Raw genomic sequence first — 17,184 nt, forward strand, 5'->3', positions numbered from 1 at the left:
TATTGTCAGAGGATCATCACCCACAAGCAGGCATGGATTCACCCCAGGCTTGGAGCCTCTAAAGTGTTCCTCCCACCTCAGCAGCACCAGCAAATTCCCCCTCCCAGCAGACCAAGACTCCAGCCTGCATACTCCTTATCTCAGTGCTGTTTGCTCTGTGCATTTGAAAGTCACAATACAGACTCCTTGCCATCACCCAGGACAAGCACAACCCCTGGATGGGATGGGGATGGCCAGAGCTCAGGCTGCAGGGGCAGCAGCCTCTTGCTTCTACAGAGCAGCCAAGGAGGAAGATTTTCTGCCCTTTTTAGTCATCCAGTTCCCAGGGGATGAAGGGGGAGGGCAGCAGCTGCCACGAGGACTGCACCGCTCCAAACATCTCTTTCTGCTTCCTCCTGAAAACTGGATGTCCTGGCACAGATCCACCGTGTGTGACAGCTCTTCATATGCTCCAGGGCCCAGCAGCCTGCCCACACCCCTTCAGACTCAGGGTACAGGGCAGGGGAATGAATGGTGCCAGGGGTACATGGAGATATGGGGGGGAAGAGGCCCGCCAAACAATGGGTTGAAAGGCAGCCCAGTGACCCAGGGGGAGTCATTTGTGAGGGGAATGACGCTGGCGCTGGTCAGGCTGCATGTTGGTCACAGTTCCTTTGCTACAGGGAGCAGGGAGTGATTCATTTGGAAGAGTTCTATGCTGTGACTGTATGAGGTTTATACACCCCTGGAAGATGGCAGAGGGCACCATGCAGCCTTGATTTGCAATCTATATGCTACCCACTTGTAGCAATAAAGCTCACTGGATGTGTTAGGCAAAGGCTATGGTGCTTAGCCTGGACTAGGGTTCTCTCTGGGTTTTTCTTCAGCTTGATATGAAAAAGTATGTTCACTTCATACCCTAAATTCTTGCAGTTTTGCATGGCAATGTCATTTACTCTGACTGCCCCATTTTTCAACTCCAGCCAACATACTGAGGGTACATTTAAATGCTACATTAAATGACTGCTGGCTCACCAACACATCCAAGAGCACTGTGAGCCTTTTACCATGGGAGATGCTACAAGGCTAAAATGTAGTATTCCCTATTACAGAAGCTGAAAGCTGCCCATCAGTTTTGCACTTCTGGCCCCAGCTCTTACCCCACTTGTCAGTCTGAAAAAAGAGTTGGTGGTCTCTGGAGTCTGCTGAAAGGCCAATGTTTAGTGCCTGCACCAAACTTCAGTTCACTGGCAGCTGAAGCCAAGCAGACAGCAGCCCATGTGCTATCTGCAAGTAGAGCAGCAGAGACTCTTTGCCAGTGGTGAAAACACCAAAAAATGCAGGTTGAAAGGAGAGGCCAAGTGCACAGAGCAGAGCCACATTACTCCATGTTCAACAACCACAAATTGGGATGAGAAGATGTCTTTTCAAAACTCTTTTAAAACTTTCAGCTTTGAGAGCTTTCAGCAAAAAGACAAGGCAGGAATGTTGAAGGGTCAAACTCTGGGTGTTTGCTTTTTCTTTCCTCAGGCAAACCCTCATTGATTGACTGTGGGAAGGGTGAGAGCTGAGCACAGATAATGGAGGAGTCTCTCTGCTAATACTGAAGCATGCAGCCTCCTGCCAGAGACTAATGGCAATAGACAGAATTCCTCCAAATACACCCCACTCACTGTATTTGGAAAAGTAAAGAACAGGCATGGCCTAGAATGGGCAGGGGGCTCAGCAGTCAATGCAAATACCATCTGTGGAGAGCCTCTACACCACATGAGATCCTCTAGAAATGAAGGATATGACCAGGGCCTTACTGTCTGATGAGCTTTCATGCATAGATGTTAACAGGACCCAGACAGTGCTCTGGTGGGTATATACAGAGATGTATAGGCAAAGCCATTTGCAGGGTCAACTACAAGATGAGGCCCCATTGCTGGAACTGTTCAAGGCCAGAGTGGATGGGATTGAAGCAATATAGTCTAGTGGAAAATGTCACTGACCATGGCAGGGGGGTTGGAACTAGATGTTCTTTAAGGTCCCTTTCAACCCAAACCATTCTGTGATTCCATGACCATTGCCAGAGGTCACCAGGCCAATTTTCTGAGCAGAGTTCTACTTGTGAGAACAAGACAGGCCCACCCACACTGGCCAGCCTACATGCTGTTAGTGCCTAAGCAAGGCACTGATTCAGTCACATTGCTCACATGAGCACAGATTACTCATGTGCAGGCTGCAGGGCAAATAATCCAGGTCGCCCGTGACTCCTTGTTGACTCAGGAGTCTCGTCACTGCAATTACCACCACTCCATTCCGTGACATCATCACATAAGCCAGAAGTCAGGGGAATCTCTGACCTGTTATAGCACAGGTTGGGGACAAGCTATGCAAGGATATTGGTTCTTAAAGGGGTTTAATTTTTTTGCTTTTATCAAGGATGGGAGAGCACATCACTTCTGCTGCTGCTCTCATACTAGGAAGGGCTTAGGGAGCTAACATCATGGCCAGGTAATTGACTGCACAAGAGACCAAAAGCCATGTTCAGTAATTCCCCATCCATAACTCTGCCAATCACACATCACTTCATGGCAGTCCTGAGCCAGTCATCTGTGCCTACACACTTGCACATGTACACTGTCACTGTCATAAGCCACTAGTCCAGTCACTAACTCATCATGCCTAAGCACACCTGCAGTCAGGTACCTTTTCTGGATTACATCCCTTCCCCCTCTCACACAACCAGCAAGAGAATCTGTTCTTCAGGTACTGACACATGCACAGACCCACACCCTGCCCCTGCTTCTCTTCCTGTGCAAGGTGGGGTCTTGTACCTCTGCAAGATGGGAAACTGCCTGCAAACTGGGAGAGTGCATGGTCTTCTTGTAGCTTGCTGTCAGGCACAGCCTGGTGTCTGACTATCAACCTTCAGCTTAGCAAGAGCTAAGCCCCCCTCCTGGCAGCAGGGGGATATTCTCATCCTGTCCTTCATGTCTCTTTTCACCAAGACAGTTTATGAGAAAGCTGAAATTATCTGACCAGTCACCTCCATCCAACTTTCCTGGCTACAGGAATCCTCACAAGCAGCAGGGACATCTCTCAGGATCCCTGAGAGTCTCACATGAAGAAGGCTTCTGGGTGAGACTTCGTGGCAGCCATCCCATAGCTGCAGAGTCAGAGTCATCAGACCTGTCATTTGCACCACCAAGCAAGTAGCAGATTTTCATCTGAGGCAGGAGCAGTGAAATGTCACAGGCAGTGATGAGGCAAAATGCTCAGTGTGTGGCACAGGCATGGTGACATCTCACAGATGTGGTGCAGCACACTCCCACAGACAGGGAGGAGTCGGGCTCAGCATGGCTCTGGGTGGCAAGGAGTGGTGTGTCCTCCCAGTAGAATGAAGCCTGTTCCTCTGTCACATCCCAACACATATCTGACACAGCACCAAAGGACCTGTATGTGAAAAATACCTGTTGGGAAGGGGAAAGGCCAACAGGCTATTTCATCTGGCTTGCAAGGACTTAACAGTGCTTCCTGGCATCACTCAGTGGAGAAATGGAAATAGGGCTGAGGTTGGAGGCCCACATGTCCCTCTTGAGTGCATAGCCAGGATTCCTTCCCCCAGAGTTCTTTGATACAACACATTTATTTTGCTGTGTGGCAGTACTGTACAGTACACATGCATTACCAGCAATTTCAGAGCCCTGAGTTGTCGTTCTTCCTGCCTTTCCTGAATTTCAGAAAAGACGCAGGACCAGTGTCTACTTCCTCCATTTCACCTGCAAGGAAACAGGCCAGAAAGTCCAAAAACACAGAGGCACTTGATGACCGGACTGGAGATGAACCTCAGAAAGCTGAAATTCCAGTCCACCACTCTCACCATCAGGGTTCTTCTTCCCTGGTGCTAGAAGAGGAAAACCTAGTGCCAGCTTTCCTAAGGTCTCACTCCTCTGATAAACTCTTTGCACACCTGAACAGAAATTATACTAAGGAGACTGCAAACACTATTGGATTTACAAAACTGTAAACTCTATTGGATTTTAAAGGGACTTACCATCTCTTTCTTAGTGTGTCACAAATGTTTTGGGGCATTCTAGGCAGGGTTGGGATTCTCTTAAACACTGTAAGATTGTTCTAGAAAGAGCCAGGAGGTATTTTTGATTCCACTGGAATCTGAGTGGAAATGAGTGCTCAGATAGGGAAAGAGAGTACCCTGCACTTCCTAACACACATTATCCTGCACCTCTTTTTCCTAAACCATGGAACAGCAGAGCTCTGGTACCAATCCACCTCTCAGTGCCACAGAGGAAGCTATAGGATGGCCTATAACAAGCAAGGACAGCGCAGCATGTAATGGGGAAAAAGACTCAAAACAGTCCACAGAATAGACAGAAAGAGTGAGAAAGGGAAATGTGCCATGGAAAGCAGAAGGGAGGGAGAACCCAGGCCTCTCCCACCAGTTCATGTCAGTACGTGGAATGGTGCATCCAACTCAGGAGAGCAATGACCCAGTTCCCCAGCTGAGACCCCTTCAGCCACAGAAAGAGTTCATATAAGTTGATTTGCCACAGGCTCAAGGCTTCTGTGAATGAGATCTGGGCCCTCCTGTAAAGTGAGTGACTCTTGCTCCTCTGGTACCTAGAATGAAAGAAACAGTTGCATTAGATACCTGGCAGGAAGAAGGTTGTCCTACATCTTCAGCACAATTGACCCTTCCCAGAGGAGGGGAATGTCCCACATCTAGAGAATCACCAGCAGTGTGGACCTCTGAGAGTAGGGTTTTTTTCCCCAAGTAGTATTTATAAGGAGGTGGGGACTGCCTTCCTAGCACAAATCTAGCAGAAGAAGCAGCCTGCTCCCTTGTGAGCCTGATTCTCTCCCCATTGCATGTAGTGACACTGGGCCATCGCATCCTCTCTTTCTATGTCCAGCTTCACACCAGCTAACAGGGACAGGTGGACACCCCTACAGCCTTTCCTGGTAGCACACTTGTAAGGGTCCAGCAATCTTGAGGCACCGATTCCAGGAAAATTAATTCTCTACCTTTCTTTAGAAGCAGAGGTTAACTTTATATGTCCTTCATTAGCCAGAACAATAACTGGTATTTCTTCTAAAAGGAGGAGGAATTGGAGGCAGAAGTACATTGACTCAGACTGACATTACTTACATGAGTCCTCTTCATGGAGGAGAACACCAGCCCGATCTTCATGGTCAGCCCTAGCCCCTCAGTCAGGCTGCAGAAACTGGCAACAGTGAACTTGCAGATCGTTCCTACTTACAAATACTTCCCAGTGGTGATGCCTGTAATGGGCAGGACGGCCCTTCCCCTACTCTGGAAAGGCAAACCCCAAACCTTTACCCTAAGGCCTCCAACTCCATCACTGTCCCCAGCCCCAGAGTGGCAGACCTGCCTCTGGCAATGCCGATGGGCATGAGAACAGCACAGAAAGAGCTGAGGCATGTAACTGAGCAGCAGATGGGTTAATGGGGGGCAGAGACCCACATCCAAAAGTAAAAGTTCGAGAGGTCAAGCTAGGTTTTGTCAGGGTTGGACAGGGGGGGGCTCTAATAATCCTTAATGGCCCAGAGAAGGCCCAGGAGCTCCAGTTAATCTCAGCCCTGCACCTTCCATCCCTGCCTGAGCTACACTGGAGGAATACCAGTCCCCAACCCATGCCTTGCTGTGAAGTCCCTTGACCTGGACCTCAGCTTATGTACTGACCTCTTGGCTTAACCTCAGCCCTGTCTTGACACCACAGACCTGCCTAACAACCACTGGACCTGATTCACTTTCTGATTTTACCTTGGACTTTCCCTGTCACCATGATGTTGCACTATGATATGAACTTTTGATTGGACCTGACTACCATCTCAAGATCTGTCCTGCTTGCCTTGCTCAGCTACTGTGAGACCGGGCCCTGGGATTGCCCCCAGCCCCTGCTCCTGGTCCCCAGAGACAGCCCCTGCTGCTCCATGTCTGGCCTCTGGTGCTCAGAGAAGAGACTCACGTGGAAACGGCTCTGATGCAGCATCGAGACATGTTGAGGAAGGAGCTGGCACTGGCCCGAGTGTGAAGGGCTGACTCAATCCCCCTTAGCAAGTCATTTGTCTTCAGCAGCAGCAGCATCTGGCGGGGGACATTGTTGAGGAGCTGGGTGATCTGGGGTAGGTAAGCAGCAGCGTTGGACCGGATCTCCACATCCTGCAGCCAGCCGGGTCATGTCAGGGAGAAAGGAGAGAGAAGCTGAAAGTGCATGGGAAACTCAGGTCCAGATGCACCTGAGAGCTGGAAGGAAGAGCCGATGTTCTTCCAGACCATGACTCCAGTGTGGAAGCTAAAGAGCTCTTTTCCCTACCTTCCTTCATACACATGGTTGTCCCAAGCATTCACAGCACCATCACAGATCACTCTTGCCATATCCTACCTGCCCCTCAGTGAGGCAGGGCCCTGTCACTGTCAGGAGCCTCTCGGGAGAACAGGGCACCCACTGACACCTCAGTTCCCAGCCCAGAACCCAGGCACATAGTGACCATGTCTCATTACTGCCCTTGCAGCCTTCTGACTGTGTCTCACCACACCAGACCCAAAGCTGGCAGAGCTGTAGGTAGCACAGGTCTGCTCAGGAAGGTGGAAGCATGCTGCAAGGACAACCAGACTGCTCCTTGTCTTGCTGTCCCATGCAACTGATGGCTTTATGCTATACCAAGGAAGCTGTTTCCATGGCCTAGTTTAGTCCTCTGTCCTCAACACAACTCAACAGAGGTGAGAAAGCATTATGCAGTTAAGCATCATGCAACCCCAAAAGATCAAAAACTGTCATCTGTCAGATTAAAGGTCTATCTAAATCCATATCCTGTCTGGTAGGAGCCAGTAGCAGACATTTAAGGAAAGAGTGTAAGACCAAGGCAGACACAGGGTGATCCTTCGTGAGCAACAGTCTTACAAGGAGCAGATGAGGGAACTGGGGTTTTTTAGCCTGGAGAAAAGGAGGCTCAGGGGAGACCTTACCACTCTACAACTACCTGAAAGGAGGCTGTGGTGAGGTGGGTTTCTGAAAGGTCTTTGTAGTGAAGTGGGTATTGGTGTCTTCTTCCAGGTAGGAAAAACAGGATGCTCAGGGAAGTAAGTGGTTGAATCACCATCCCTGGAGGTATTTAAAAGCTATGTAGATGTGGTACTTAAGGACTTGGCGGAGTGGTGGATTTGGCAGTGTGCTAGGTTAATGGTTGGACTTGGTTGATCTTAAAGGTCTTTTCCAACCAAAAGGGTTCTATGATTCTATCCTACAATTCATGTTCCTTGGTTCACCAGATTCTAACAAACAGACTCCTCACAGCAGGATCCCAGTGATTTTGGCTGGACTACAGTCTGAACCATTTAGATAGGCTACCCTCCAAAGCATAGCATGTAAGACAGACAGCTCTTACTCTTCTGCCTGTTTTTAGAACTGAGAATTCCCCCACCATCCCACTAGATGTAGCACAGTGTGATGTGGAGCTTATCCCACACACATACCATGGGCATACATCTTCCTACCAAGGCCATGACATGAATCAGCAAATCCAAACAGAAGTCCCTGGAACATCTGAAATCTCCAGAATCTATCAGGACACACACAGATGGCAGTAAATGACTTCTTACAAGAGAGAGGCTCCTTTGTAGGAAGGGGGAAGGACAGGCCTAAAACCTTTTCTGCTCTGGAATTAGGGATGGTGAGCCTATATTTCACAATATGAGATCTCACACTCACTCACTGTTATCTTCAGACTTATAATGAAGGAACAGAACTGCACAAATTGAGTGTGCAGGCTGCGATGATCAGAGCTGTATACAGCTCACACACCACCATGGTTATTTTGTTTCTAATAAATAAATAATTGTTCTCCTCCCTCCATCACAAAACTTCAGCAAGATGACTCCTAGCCCTCCTAAATGTCAAATGCTTTGTTCCATTATCTGTTGGCAGAAAACACCTCCCTGATGATCTTTTATCCCTCATCCTAGACAGCATCACTACAGAACCTACTTTATTTTTCACACAAAGGTTTACTTTTTTATTTCTTGTATGTTTATTTTAAGCTCCAGCTGCTTGTCCACATCACAAAAGAACCACAAAGTCTGTCATAGGAATTGTCATTTTCTGTCAAGGAGGAAGTGTGTGTGCAGAGGAAGAAATGAGCTATGCCACAGGACCTGAGAAAAGCCCCTTGGCTTCAGTTGCTGAGGCTGCTGCAGGATGCAACAAAATACAATCATAGAATCACATGAGATGAGGCTAGCAGCAGTGGTCAGCTGCTTGGCCTTGGCTTAAGGCTGCAACAACTACACCTCTGGCAATCTTCACACATTTGCCTACTCTGCTCCTAAAACTCTCAATGATGTGACTCAAGCCTCCCCAGACCACCTGCACCCACATTGCGCTGGCCTTGCCAGTAGATTTGGCTCTTCTCATGCTTAACCCTAATCTCCTTAGCTGAACTTATAGACATTACTTCCTGTCCTGTTTGCAGTAGTCTTTAACAGATTGGAAATCACTACTATAACTCTTCTAAACCTGAGTTTTTTCACACTTTTTCTGCCCTAACTTGCTCAGGCTTACTTTATGGGCTGCATCTGCTTAACCACTAGTTCTTGTAGCTTCCCACTGGTCTCAATCCAGTTTCATAAAATCTCTCCTGAGATGCAGTGTCTCAGACTGGACACAGCACTACAGGCAAGATTTTGTTTGAGGAGGGTTGCTTACTTCTCTCACAGGCTACTCTCATCTGGAAACATCTTCAAGTACACCCTCTGGAACTCTCTGTTGGTGGTACCCGCCTACACAGCCCTTAGCTCTTGCTGCTGATAAAATCTTTCAGATTCACCTCTAAACTAAGGCAAGCAGCAGCTCATTTCCTAATGCTGTAGCAAATCTGCTCAGCTCCCCATTATCTGCTGCAGGATCACCCAGTTTCAGTATTAATTGTGTCATGTGGGCAAAGACAACAGAGCTGGCTCCATCCACTCAACTCAATTCAGAGTTCATTAGCTCATACAAGGCACTGTTAGGCTGCAGTTACCCCTCTGGCACAACTTCACAAGCCAGTTTAGAATAAAGTTTGCTTATTAGCTCGGATTCAACACTGGCCTTGTAGTATTGGAGTCAGCTCTGTGCCAGTTTTCTTTGGTGCCTTTGAATTTTTTTCTGGAGCTGGTAGCTCCAGAACTCACCAGATCAAGCACAGATCTTCTAGCCAATCACTGTATTATTTCTGATAAGCAGAAAATTAACTCAGGTAGGAAGCAATAAAATTACTAGGTCAGGGGGTCCACTACCCAAGGTATCTGACTACTCATTGCTATGGATAATGGCAACAGTGCAGCAAATTCTGCCACATCCATCCAAATGAAACTGCAGCCCAAAGAAATTTCTGGAAGAAAATTTCACAGGACAATATAATAACACTACTTAAATTAATTTCATCCTCTCTACTATAAATGTGTACAGATAAAAACAAACCATAGGATACAATATCTTTCTGCCTACAGACACCAGTCCATTGGGTGAAATCACATCACTATATACTCATCTCCAAAAACAGCACAGCTGGCAGAGGCTGCTGCCATTCTTTAAGGAGGTGTGTGCATGTCAGGAGTGTGAGGAGGTGTGATAAGAATCCCAGCATGTGTGGATAGGAAAGGGTGGAGAATGTAAGTGGCAATTTTCTAGATTTGTAGTGATTGAGTTGACAGGATCCGCAGTTAAGCAACCTTGACTCCAAGTTAATAGGGTTTCTGATTGGGAAGTAATTTCCAAGGGTTTTTAGGAGTTTGTATCAGCGCTGATAGTCATTTACATGAATAGTGATAATGCATTATCCTTCTCATGTCTTCCAACTAAGCCTTTATGTCTCTTCTACCTTAACCTATCCTCCTTGATGGTTCCCTACACAGATGAATTTAACAGTTTTTTAAGAAAAGGCTGATCTGCAAATGTTTTCCTTGCCAGAACTGGGGAACACTTAGCCATTAAAATATTATACAACATTTAAGCAGCCCATGACAAGTGAAACTGGGAAATTAAGTTCAACCATTATAAAACATTGCAGAAGGAATCCTGGCTTTTTCTAGATCAGACATCAATGCAGAACTTGCTACATTGCTGCCAGCGGTTGCTCAGCATTGCTGCGGTATCAGTGGTGCAAGTGTTCGCAATGAAGAAAGGTACTTGAGGAGAAGGCAAGGCACAGGACGTACAGGGAAGGGCACACAGGACCTACCTCGCTGGCTGAGACTGGCGACCGGTCAATGCCCCTGTTGACAGACTCCCAGGATCTGGCAGTCAGCATGCAGGCAAAGAGAGGGTACAAATCCCCTGCCCCAAGCCGCCGGCTGTACTTCTGCACTCTCTTCATATCAGCCTTGATGAGGGCCTGCCAAAGACGGCAGTAGTCCATGCGAAATGGCTCACTCAGCACCTGGAGAAGAAGACATGGCCCCCAGAAGGACACAAACGTCAGGGAACCAGGAGGAAAAGGCCTGTGCCCCATTTCAGAGCTAAGAATTATCCTTGGAGGGTTATAGGATGAATAGGAAAAATGTTTTCATATGAGTTTAGCAGGGCAGGGCTCCAGCTGGGGTGTGTTTTTTCAGCCTGATGCCCAGAGGCATCCTCACAAGGCCCTAGCTACATACCTGGTAGAGCCCATGGTCCAGGAGAATAATGTGGGCCTTGCCAGAGGCTGGGCATTTCTTCACTAGAACGTTGCCTGGGTGTGGGTCACAGTGCACAAAGCCATTCACAAAAATCATTTCACTGTAGAGCTTCCCCAGGTTTCGAGATATCTGTGAGGAGACAGGAGATGGTCACACACTGCCACCCACAGCAGGGTGCCTGTCAAGGAGGGGTGCCTGCATGGCAGCACTGCAGGGAATGAGGGTCTGGTATGTGCCAATGTCCCCATGCAGCAGGAGTCTTGAAGCTCCTCACACTAATAAATGCATAGGGTGGCTGCTGGCATCTTTCACAGGGGGACCCAGAGCATCCAGGGCAGGATGCAGAGGGAACCATGAAGGTGTTTGTAGGGTCCGTGGTTATTTAAGAACACTTACCTGGCATAAAAAAGAGCAAATAACTGTGGGTAGGAATGGGGTTTTTTGTAATGAGGAGGAAAGTGAGACAGCAGATAGGAACAGATTGGACTTTAGAAGGAAGTCATGGAAAGAACTGCTGGGGTGGGCGAGAGACCACTTGAAGGACGACTCACGTGTTTTCATCAATGGACAGCAGCAGGACTCAGCAGAGAAATGGTGGGAAGAGATTCAGCTTGTTCATCTGCTTACCAGAATGAACATGGGTTTCTTCTCCCCTCCCTCCTTCATACTGTCCCCTACTTTCCCCTTCCTCAGATCCACGCTAATCTGATATGCAGTGTTTGTGAATATGAAGCAGCACAGAAAAGCTCTTTAAATCATCCTGTCACCACTGTGAACCTCCACGCCACTGCCCCTTATCACCAAGAGATGCTATTAAAATTAAAAACCTCCTAGGAGCAAGAAAACATCCACAGGGGCTGGGATCAGTCCCTCACCACACACTAACACAGCAGCCTCACCCAGACATCCCACCACCAGCCCTTCCTGCCATCAGAGAGCAGCACAGTGCTCCATAGCAGAGTGATGAACAAGCAATTACAAGACAATCGTTACAAATTATTCAAAGCATGTCCCCAGACACAAAGCATAACTGGCAAACAGGCAGCTGTCCCCATGAGCAGAGCTGGTACAAAAGGTAATAGAGATACTAACAACAGCTCATCTTAAAGCAAATCAGACAGCCAGGCAAGGGCTTGTTTTACCCACCTCTGAAATGTGGCCACCTCTGAGGTTTGTTATGCACTGTACCCAAGTAACTACAGATGAAGAATGGGAACCCTTCCTGCAGCATACCAACAGAGACAGCTGTAGGACCAGCTGGTACAGCCCTCTGTCCCTTAACTAGGACCTGGAGCCACTGCTGAATCACAGAGAATGCTGCCCCCATGCTGAACCACCCACACAGGTGGCATAGCCCTGAGGTCTTCCATGTGGCAGCTCCCCTAAAGCTACACAGGTGTTACTGTAAGTACTGACTGAGGGGAATGAGGTTTCTCCTCTGAATCACCAGCAGAGATCACTGGGACAGTCAAGTGACCCTTATAGACCTTCCAGGTCAACAAGCTCTAAAACTCAGTAGGATCAAAATGTGAGGTGTGCTGTGACCTCCTTAAAAAGCTGAGTAGCACTTGCTGACAGCCTGGTTGGACTCTTAGAGAGAGAAAAGATTTTAGAGGTCTTTTCCAACCTTGATGATTCTATGATTCTATCATTCAATAATGTGCCAGACAGTCTCTTTTAAGCCAGTCATTCATTGACACAGCGTACTAAGGACCTGCACACCAGGAGGAATGGCCTTGGACATCATGACTGATCACAGCATCACAACACCTGTGCACACACTGAGCAAACCACATTTTGCCCTCTCTATCTCAGCTGTTTTCCCTCTGGGGACTTGAAAGTGCATAGAAAGTTAGTAATTTATGGCACTGGAGTATAGGCTGTTTCAAAGACTATAGATTCTCCTTCTGTGCTGCATTAATACCATAGGTTGGAAAGTCAAGTAGTGAAACAAGTTGCCCAGAGAGGTTGTGCAACCTTGATCCTTGGAGGTTTTAAAGATCTGACTGGACAAAATGCTGAATAAGCTGGTCTGACTTCATAGCTGACCCTGCCTTAGCATAAGGTTTGAGAAGAGACTTCCTGATGTCACTTCAAATCTCAAATATCCTCAGATCCTGCAAAAATACCTCTCACCAAGTTACCCATGCCACCCTCATAACAGCATCTTATGGTATGGTGTTAAGTTCCAGGTGCAGAGAAGGTCTCCTCTCCTGAATCACCATTAGCAGACAGGTTACTAAACAGATCTGTGGTCATAGCCTTTTCCAAGCCCACAATTCAGCACAAAAGCAACTTGGGATTCATCTTCCCATGAAAACAGAGGGGTCACAGCCCTGTTCAGACTCACAAGCTGGTTCATGGATACAAGATAATCTTCACCACAGTTTCCCTATCTTCTCTCCTTACCCTGCAGTACTTAATATTTACCTCTTCCTTGAGCACCTTCAATGAGTTAATTCATTGAAACTAGACTTTATGATTTCCTTAAGACAGAGGAACACATTCTGCATAATTTAGTTATAGCATACAGAAGATATGTTACAGGGACTTATGATATAAGAATATAAGTTTTTACTTGGGGGAAAAAAATCATACAGTGTAGGAGACAGACCTGTCCTATACACTAAAGTATTTTTGCATACTTTTGTCTGTTGACATACCCCTAAAATAGGGGAAAAAATTAAGAAAGAAAGCACCAATACTGTTGAATTCTAAGCAAAAAAAAAATGAAGGTTATGTTTTTAGGGCTTAGAGTGTCATACGTGAATAGGAATCTATGATTATAATTCAGACAAAATGAATTCACATTTCTAGGGAGAAAGTTTAAGAGAAAACCATGAAAACTTTATATACCTTAACTCTCAAGTACTGTGCCCCACCACTATGGGCCTTTATTCTACCCCTATTGAGAAAGTCACTAGATAAATAACACATTCACTTTGGAATAACACATTAGGTGAAATGAGAAAACAAATGTGTGAAAATCTTTACTCAGGAGAAGGGGGGATCCAGCATGCAGTTAGGCTGTGTAAGACCTTGGGGTGAAGGCTTTGTCTTAAAAACAAAGGGTTTCAGTGATTTACAGAAGCAAAGATCTAAGTAAACACACAGGCGTTTTGTTAGTACACAGAGAGGTCATCATTCCTTTCCATCCAACACAACAAGGTCCTTATTATTACCAGGGTCCCCCAGCATTGTTCTGCTGCCTACTGTAAAAAAAAAAATAATCACCCTTTGAATCCTGAATTCACTTCCAGATGCTTCATTAACAGAGATTCGGACTACACAGAGTTCAGAGAAAGCAAATAAATGAGCAGAATGCAGAAGGAATTTACTTTGGAAAAAGATTAAAAGATTTGAAGATTCCAAAGCTGGCTAAGAAGTGGCAGAGGAGGGGCAGTATACTGATATTAGAAGGTTTGAATAAGAAGGAAGCAGGAGCACTTGTAGCACTGGATGTGCTACAAGAAATACAACTAAGCAGAAGGGGGTGTAATCGAGAATGGCATAACTGAGGCATACATCACACATAGGAAAAAAAGCTATGCTGGTCAGCAAGTAGAGCTGAGCTTGGTTATGTCAGGATGTCACCAGATTCTGGCTTTGCCAGAGGCATGTCCTTGCATGGTACTAGAAGAAGTGATATTGCCCAAAAGAAGTTTCATTCGTCTGTGTTGCAGCAGAACATGATGACTACAACCTCCAAGTGAGCCTTTGTCCTCACCAGCCAATGCAGATAGCAACCTGCCATTGCCACAGTGGGTGACATGACCATTACACTGTGTCAAGGGAATCACACACTTTCAGGTCAATGTTTTCATTTTGAAAAACCTGTAGCTGAGAAATAAGCAGACTGCAGACAACAAAGGGGACAGTTAGCACTCTGAGCAAAAACAAGAGAGAGACAGAGAGTTACATGTGTAACAGGCAGACTTGGAGTGACTCCTCACGGAGTCACGAAACTAAGCATATGAAGTTCATTTTAGGTACTGAATATGGTTAGGATGCTACATGTCACAAACCAACCTGTGTGAGTTATAAGCCAAAACAGAAGAAAAGAATGCAGTTGAGACATTGAAGACTGTTATTGTACAGTATCACACAGTGTCTATAAACTGGTCAAGTTCACCGGTAAATACGACAGAAAGCATGACTTTGGTGGCTGTTCCAGAAATTCATTCTTTAGATGGTCAGAACCTTTTTTGTAAATCTCAGCCTAAATTCAATGATGTCCAGTTTTAACCATTTCCTTAGCTAATATAACAGTAGAGTTTTAACTCTCCAGTATTTACTACTCCAGTATTTCCACCAGTGATGTAATTATCAGCATAAATACAGCCTAAATACTGTGCCATTGCTACATAATGCTCCTTTGTCTGATGTGTCCTAGGAGTCACCATGCCTTTTACACAGTCACACTGCACTGGAAACACACTCCTACCTGCAATTGACAAATACAGATAAATTAATTCTAATATTGCACTTCCCTCTGATGAACTCCCAGCATATTTAAGAAACTCTTCCTACTTGTTTTTAAGCGCATGGCTTTTCACTTGGTATTGCTCATTTTTATCCCTTTTTATCACTTCAGTCTTGAAGGTCACCAAGTGCTATTGCTACTACAGTCCTCCTCTACAACGGTAGAACCTTCTTCACACAGTTTTGTTCATGTCGAGGTTATCACTTAATTTATTAAATGTGTTTGAAAAGCAAACCTCACAAAACTGCATTAAGGTAATTTCTCTCCACCATTGCCTTTAGCAGCTTCTTACCTATTTTGCAATGTCCCTGTGAATCCCCACATTTTCCAGTTAAATGACTCATATCCAGTGTACCAAGTATTTTACCAAGTACACTTAACTGCATTTCTGTAACTGAATTCAGAGTATCCCAAGCTGTAGTATAGGTAGCAGCGGTGATATATTTCTTCTTGTATACACATACAGATCTGCAAACTGTTTCTGCCATCACTTTTGAAAGCCTAGACAACTTGTTACCCTCATGTGATCCACTAGGAGGTACTTTTGATGAACTTGTATTACATTCCCTTGCATACAGTCCCACAGCAGCAAACTCCAGGGCATGCATCAGCCCCCGCAGGCAACTCTCCTCTTAGCAGCACACACAGATGACAGAGCAACCTGACAGTAAAAAAACCACTGGAAAGTCCATCACAAATTAGTATCTTTACAAACACCAATACAGAATAGTTATCAAGCAACCTCTCAGAAAGGAAAGAATGCATGGAAATTGAGCCTATGAATACTCCTAAAGTAAAAAGATGGCACATAGATCATCTTCATAGGTAGCTGCTCTGTAGCAAAACAGACTTCAGTTATCCAGGGAAAATCACTGATACTTTCCTGGCCTTGTGAACAAGCTGAAGTCATCCTGACTCCAACTGACATGAAGAAGAAAGGCAAAGAAAAAAATCCTGTGACATGGTCCTGTAGAGCTGATCCCACCACCTGCCCCTGATATGACCCAGATGAAACTGCTTGATAGTCATCCTTTCCTGTCCTACCTCTATCTGTGACTGTCTCTTAAGATCAGGAGCAGATACTAGTCTCTGGCCTTAATTTGGCTGTAATATTTGTCAGTTATTTTAAGAGATGGTGACACTAACTTCTACTGATCTCATTAAAACTAAAGGTCATTGTGCAGCTCATTTCTCAGGGCTCAATATTACCTCCTCAGGCCAAAATAATAGCATTGATTTTGGAACTTTAATCGAAGGTTAATTGGATTGAAGATTGTATTGAGTTTTTTCTTTCTTTCATTGTCATTACAACCATCATCTAAGGTTTTTCTTAATCCGGCTAGGGCAATCCTGCCCAATTAAACTGGTGTCAAATCAGCAAAGGGCCCGATGGAGAACAGCCAAAATTTGGAGCCCACTCTTTGTCTCTGCTCTGAAATGTCCCTTGTCCATAGCAGATAAGGATGGTGACACACAAGAGATCTGATTTCACACTCTGCCCTCTGTGATCCAGTTGGGAGGATCAGAACACTGAGCATTACATTGCTCTGTAATGCATTACTATTGCTATGCACTGATATACCAGCACAGCAAGGTGATGTCTGGACACACATGATGTCATTGAGATACAGAAATAGGTTTCGGGACTCCTGGAGTGTACTCCTAGCATGCGACACACTCTCTGTTGGAACTAAGGAAATTATTTTCCTGCTCAATGCCTCATCTTCCATGGCATTTAAAAGGGAAGAAGTATTCTGACTCATCTACCCAGGGAACTGAAGGACTAACTTGATATGTTTTCTACAGATCTCAAAAGGACAGAGATAGAGAAGACAAGATGTTTATTTAATTGCTTCTTGCATCTTTGTCAGAGCACAGGGATCATTTGCCCTTGGCTTTAAATGTAGCCATATTTCTTTGTACTTAATGCAAAGCATCTAGCTGAGATGTAAGCAATTAATTGACATGGATGCTTGAGACCAACTTTGAGTAAGAAATGGGTTTGTGCACAATTTAACTCTTTTACCAGCTGTCTTTG

General features: G+C 45.7%; 1 protein-coding gene across 4 annotated transcripts in view; it reads right to left on the bottom strand.

The window, feature by feature from the left end:
* Window positions 1-3,594: 3,594 nt before the first annotated feature.
* The window catches only part of ADCK1 (aarF domain containing kinase 1), a 79,185-nt gene continuing 65,595 nt past the window's right edge, over window positions 3,595-17,184 (bottom strand). For 3 of the 4 annotated variants that reach the window (XM_071745876.1, XM_071745873.1, XM_071745874.1), the window contains 4 exons: window positions 10,643-10,792; window positions 10,228-10,425; window positions 5,976-6,169; window positions 3,595-4,605 (listed from right to left, as the gene is read on the bottom strand). In XM_071745876.1, coding sequence (XP_071601977.1) covers window positions 4,434-4,605; window positions 5,976-6,169; window positions 10,228-10,425; window positions 10,643-10,792 — 714 coding nt within the window. In that variant the 3' untranslated portion in view covers window positions 3,595-4,433. Of the gene's footprint in view, window positions 4,606-4,755; window positions 5,269-5,975; window positions 6,170-10,227; window positions 10,426-10,642; window positions 10,793-17,184 lie in introns of those variants that run through there. The other variant, XM_071745877.1, reaches the window with a different exon arrangement.

This window comes from Heliangelus exortis, chromosome 5 (assembly GCF_036169615.1).
Source record: "Heliangelus exortis chromosome 5, bHelExo1.hap1, whole genome shotgun sequence".
Classification (NCBI taxonomy): domain Eukaryota; kingdom Metazoa; phylum Chordata; class Aves; order Apodiformes; family Trochilidae; genus Heliangelus; species Heliangelus exortis.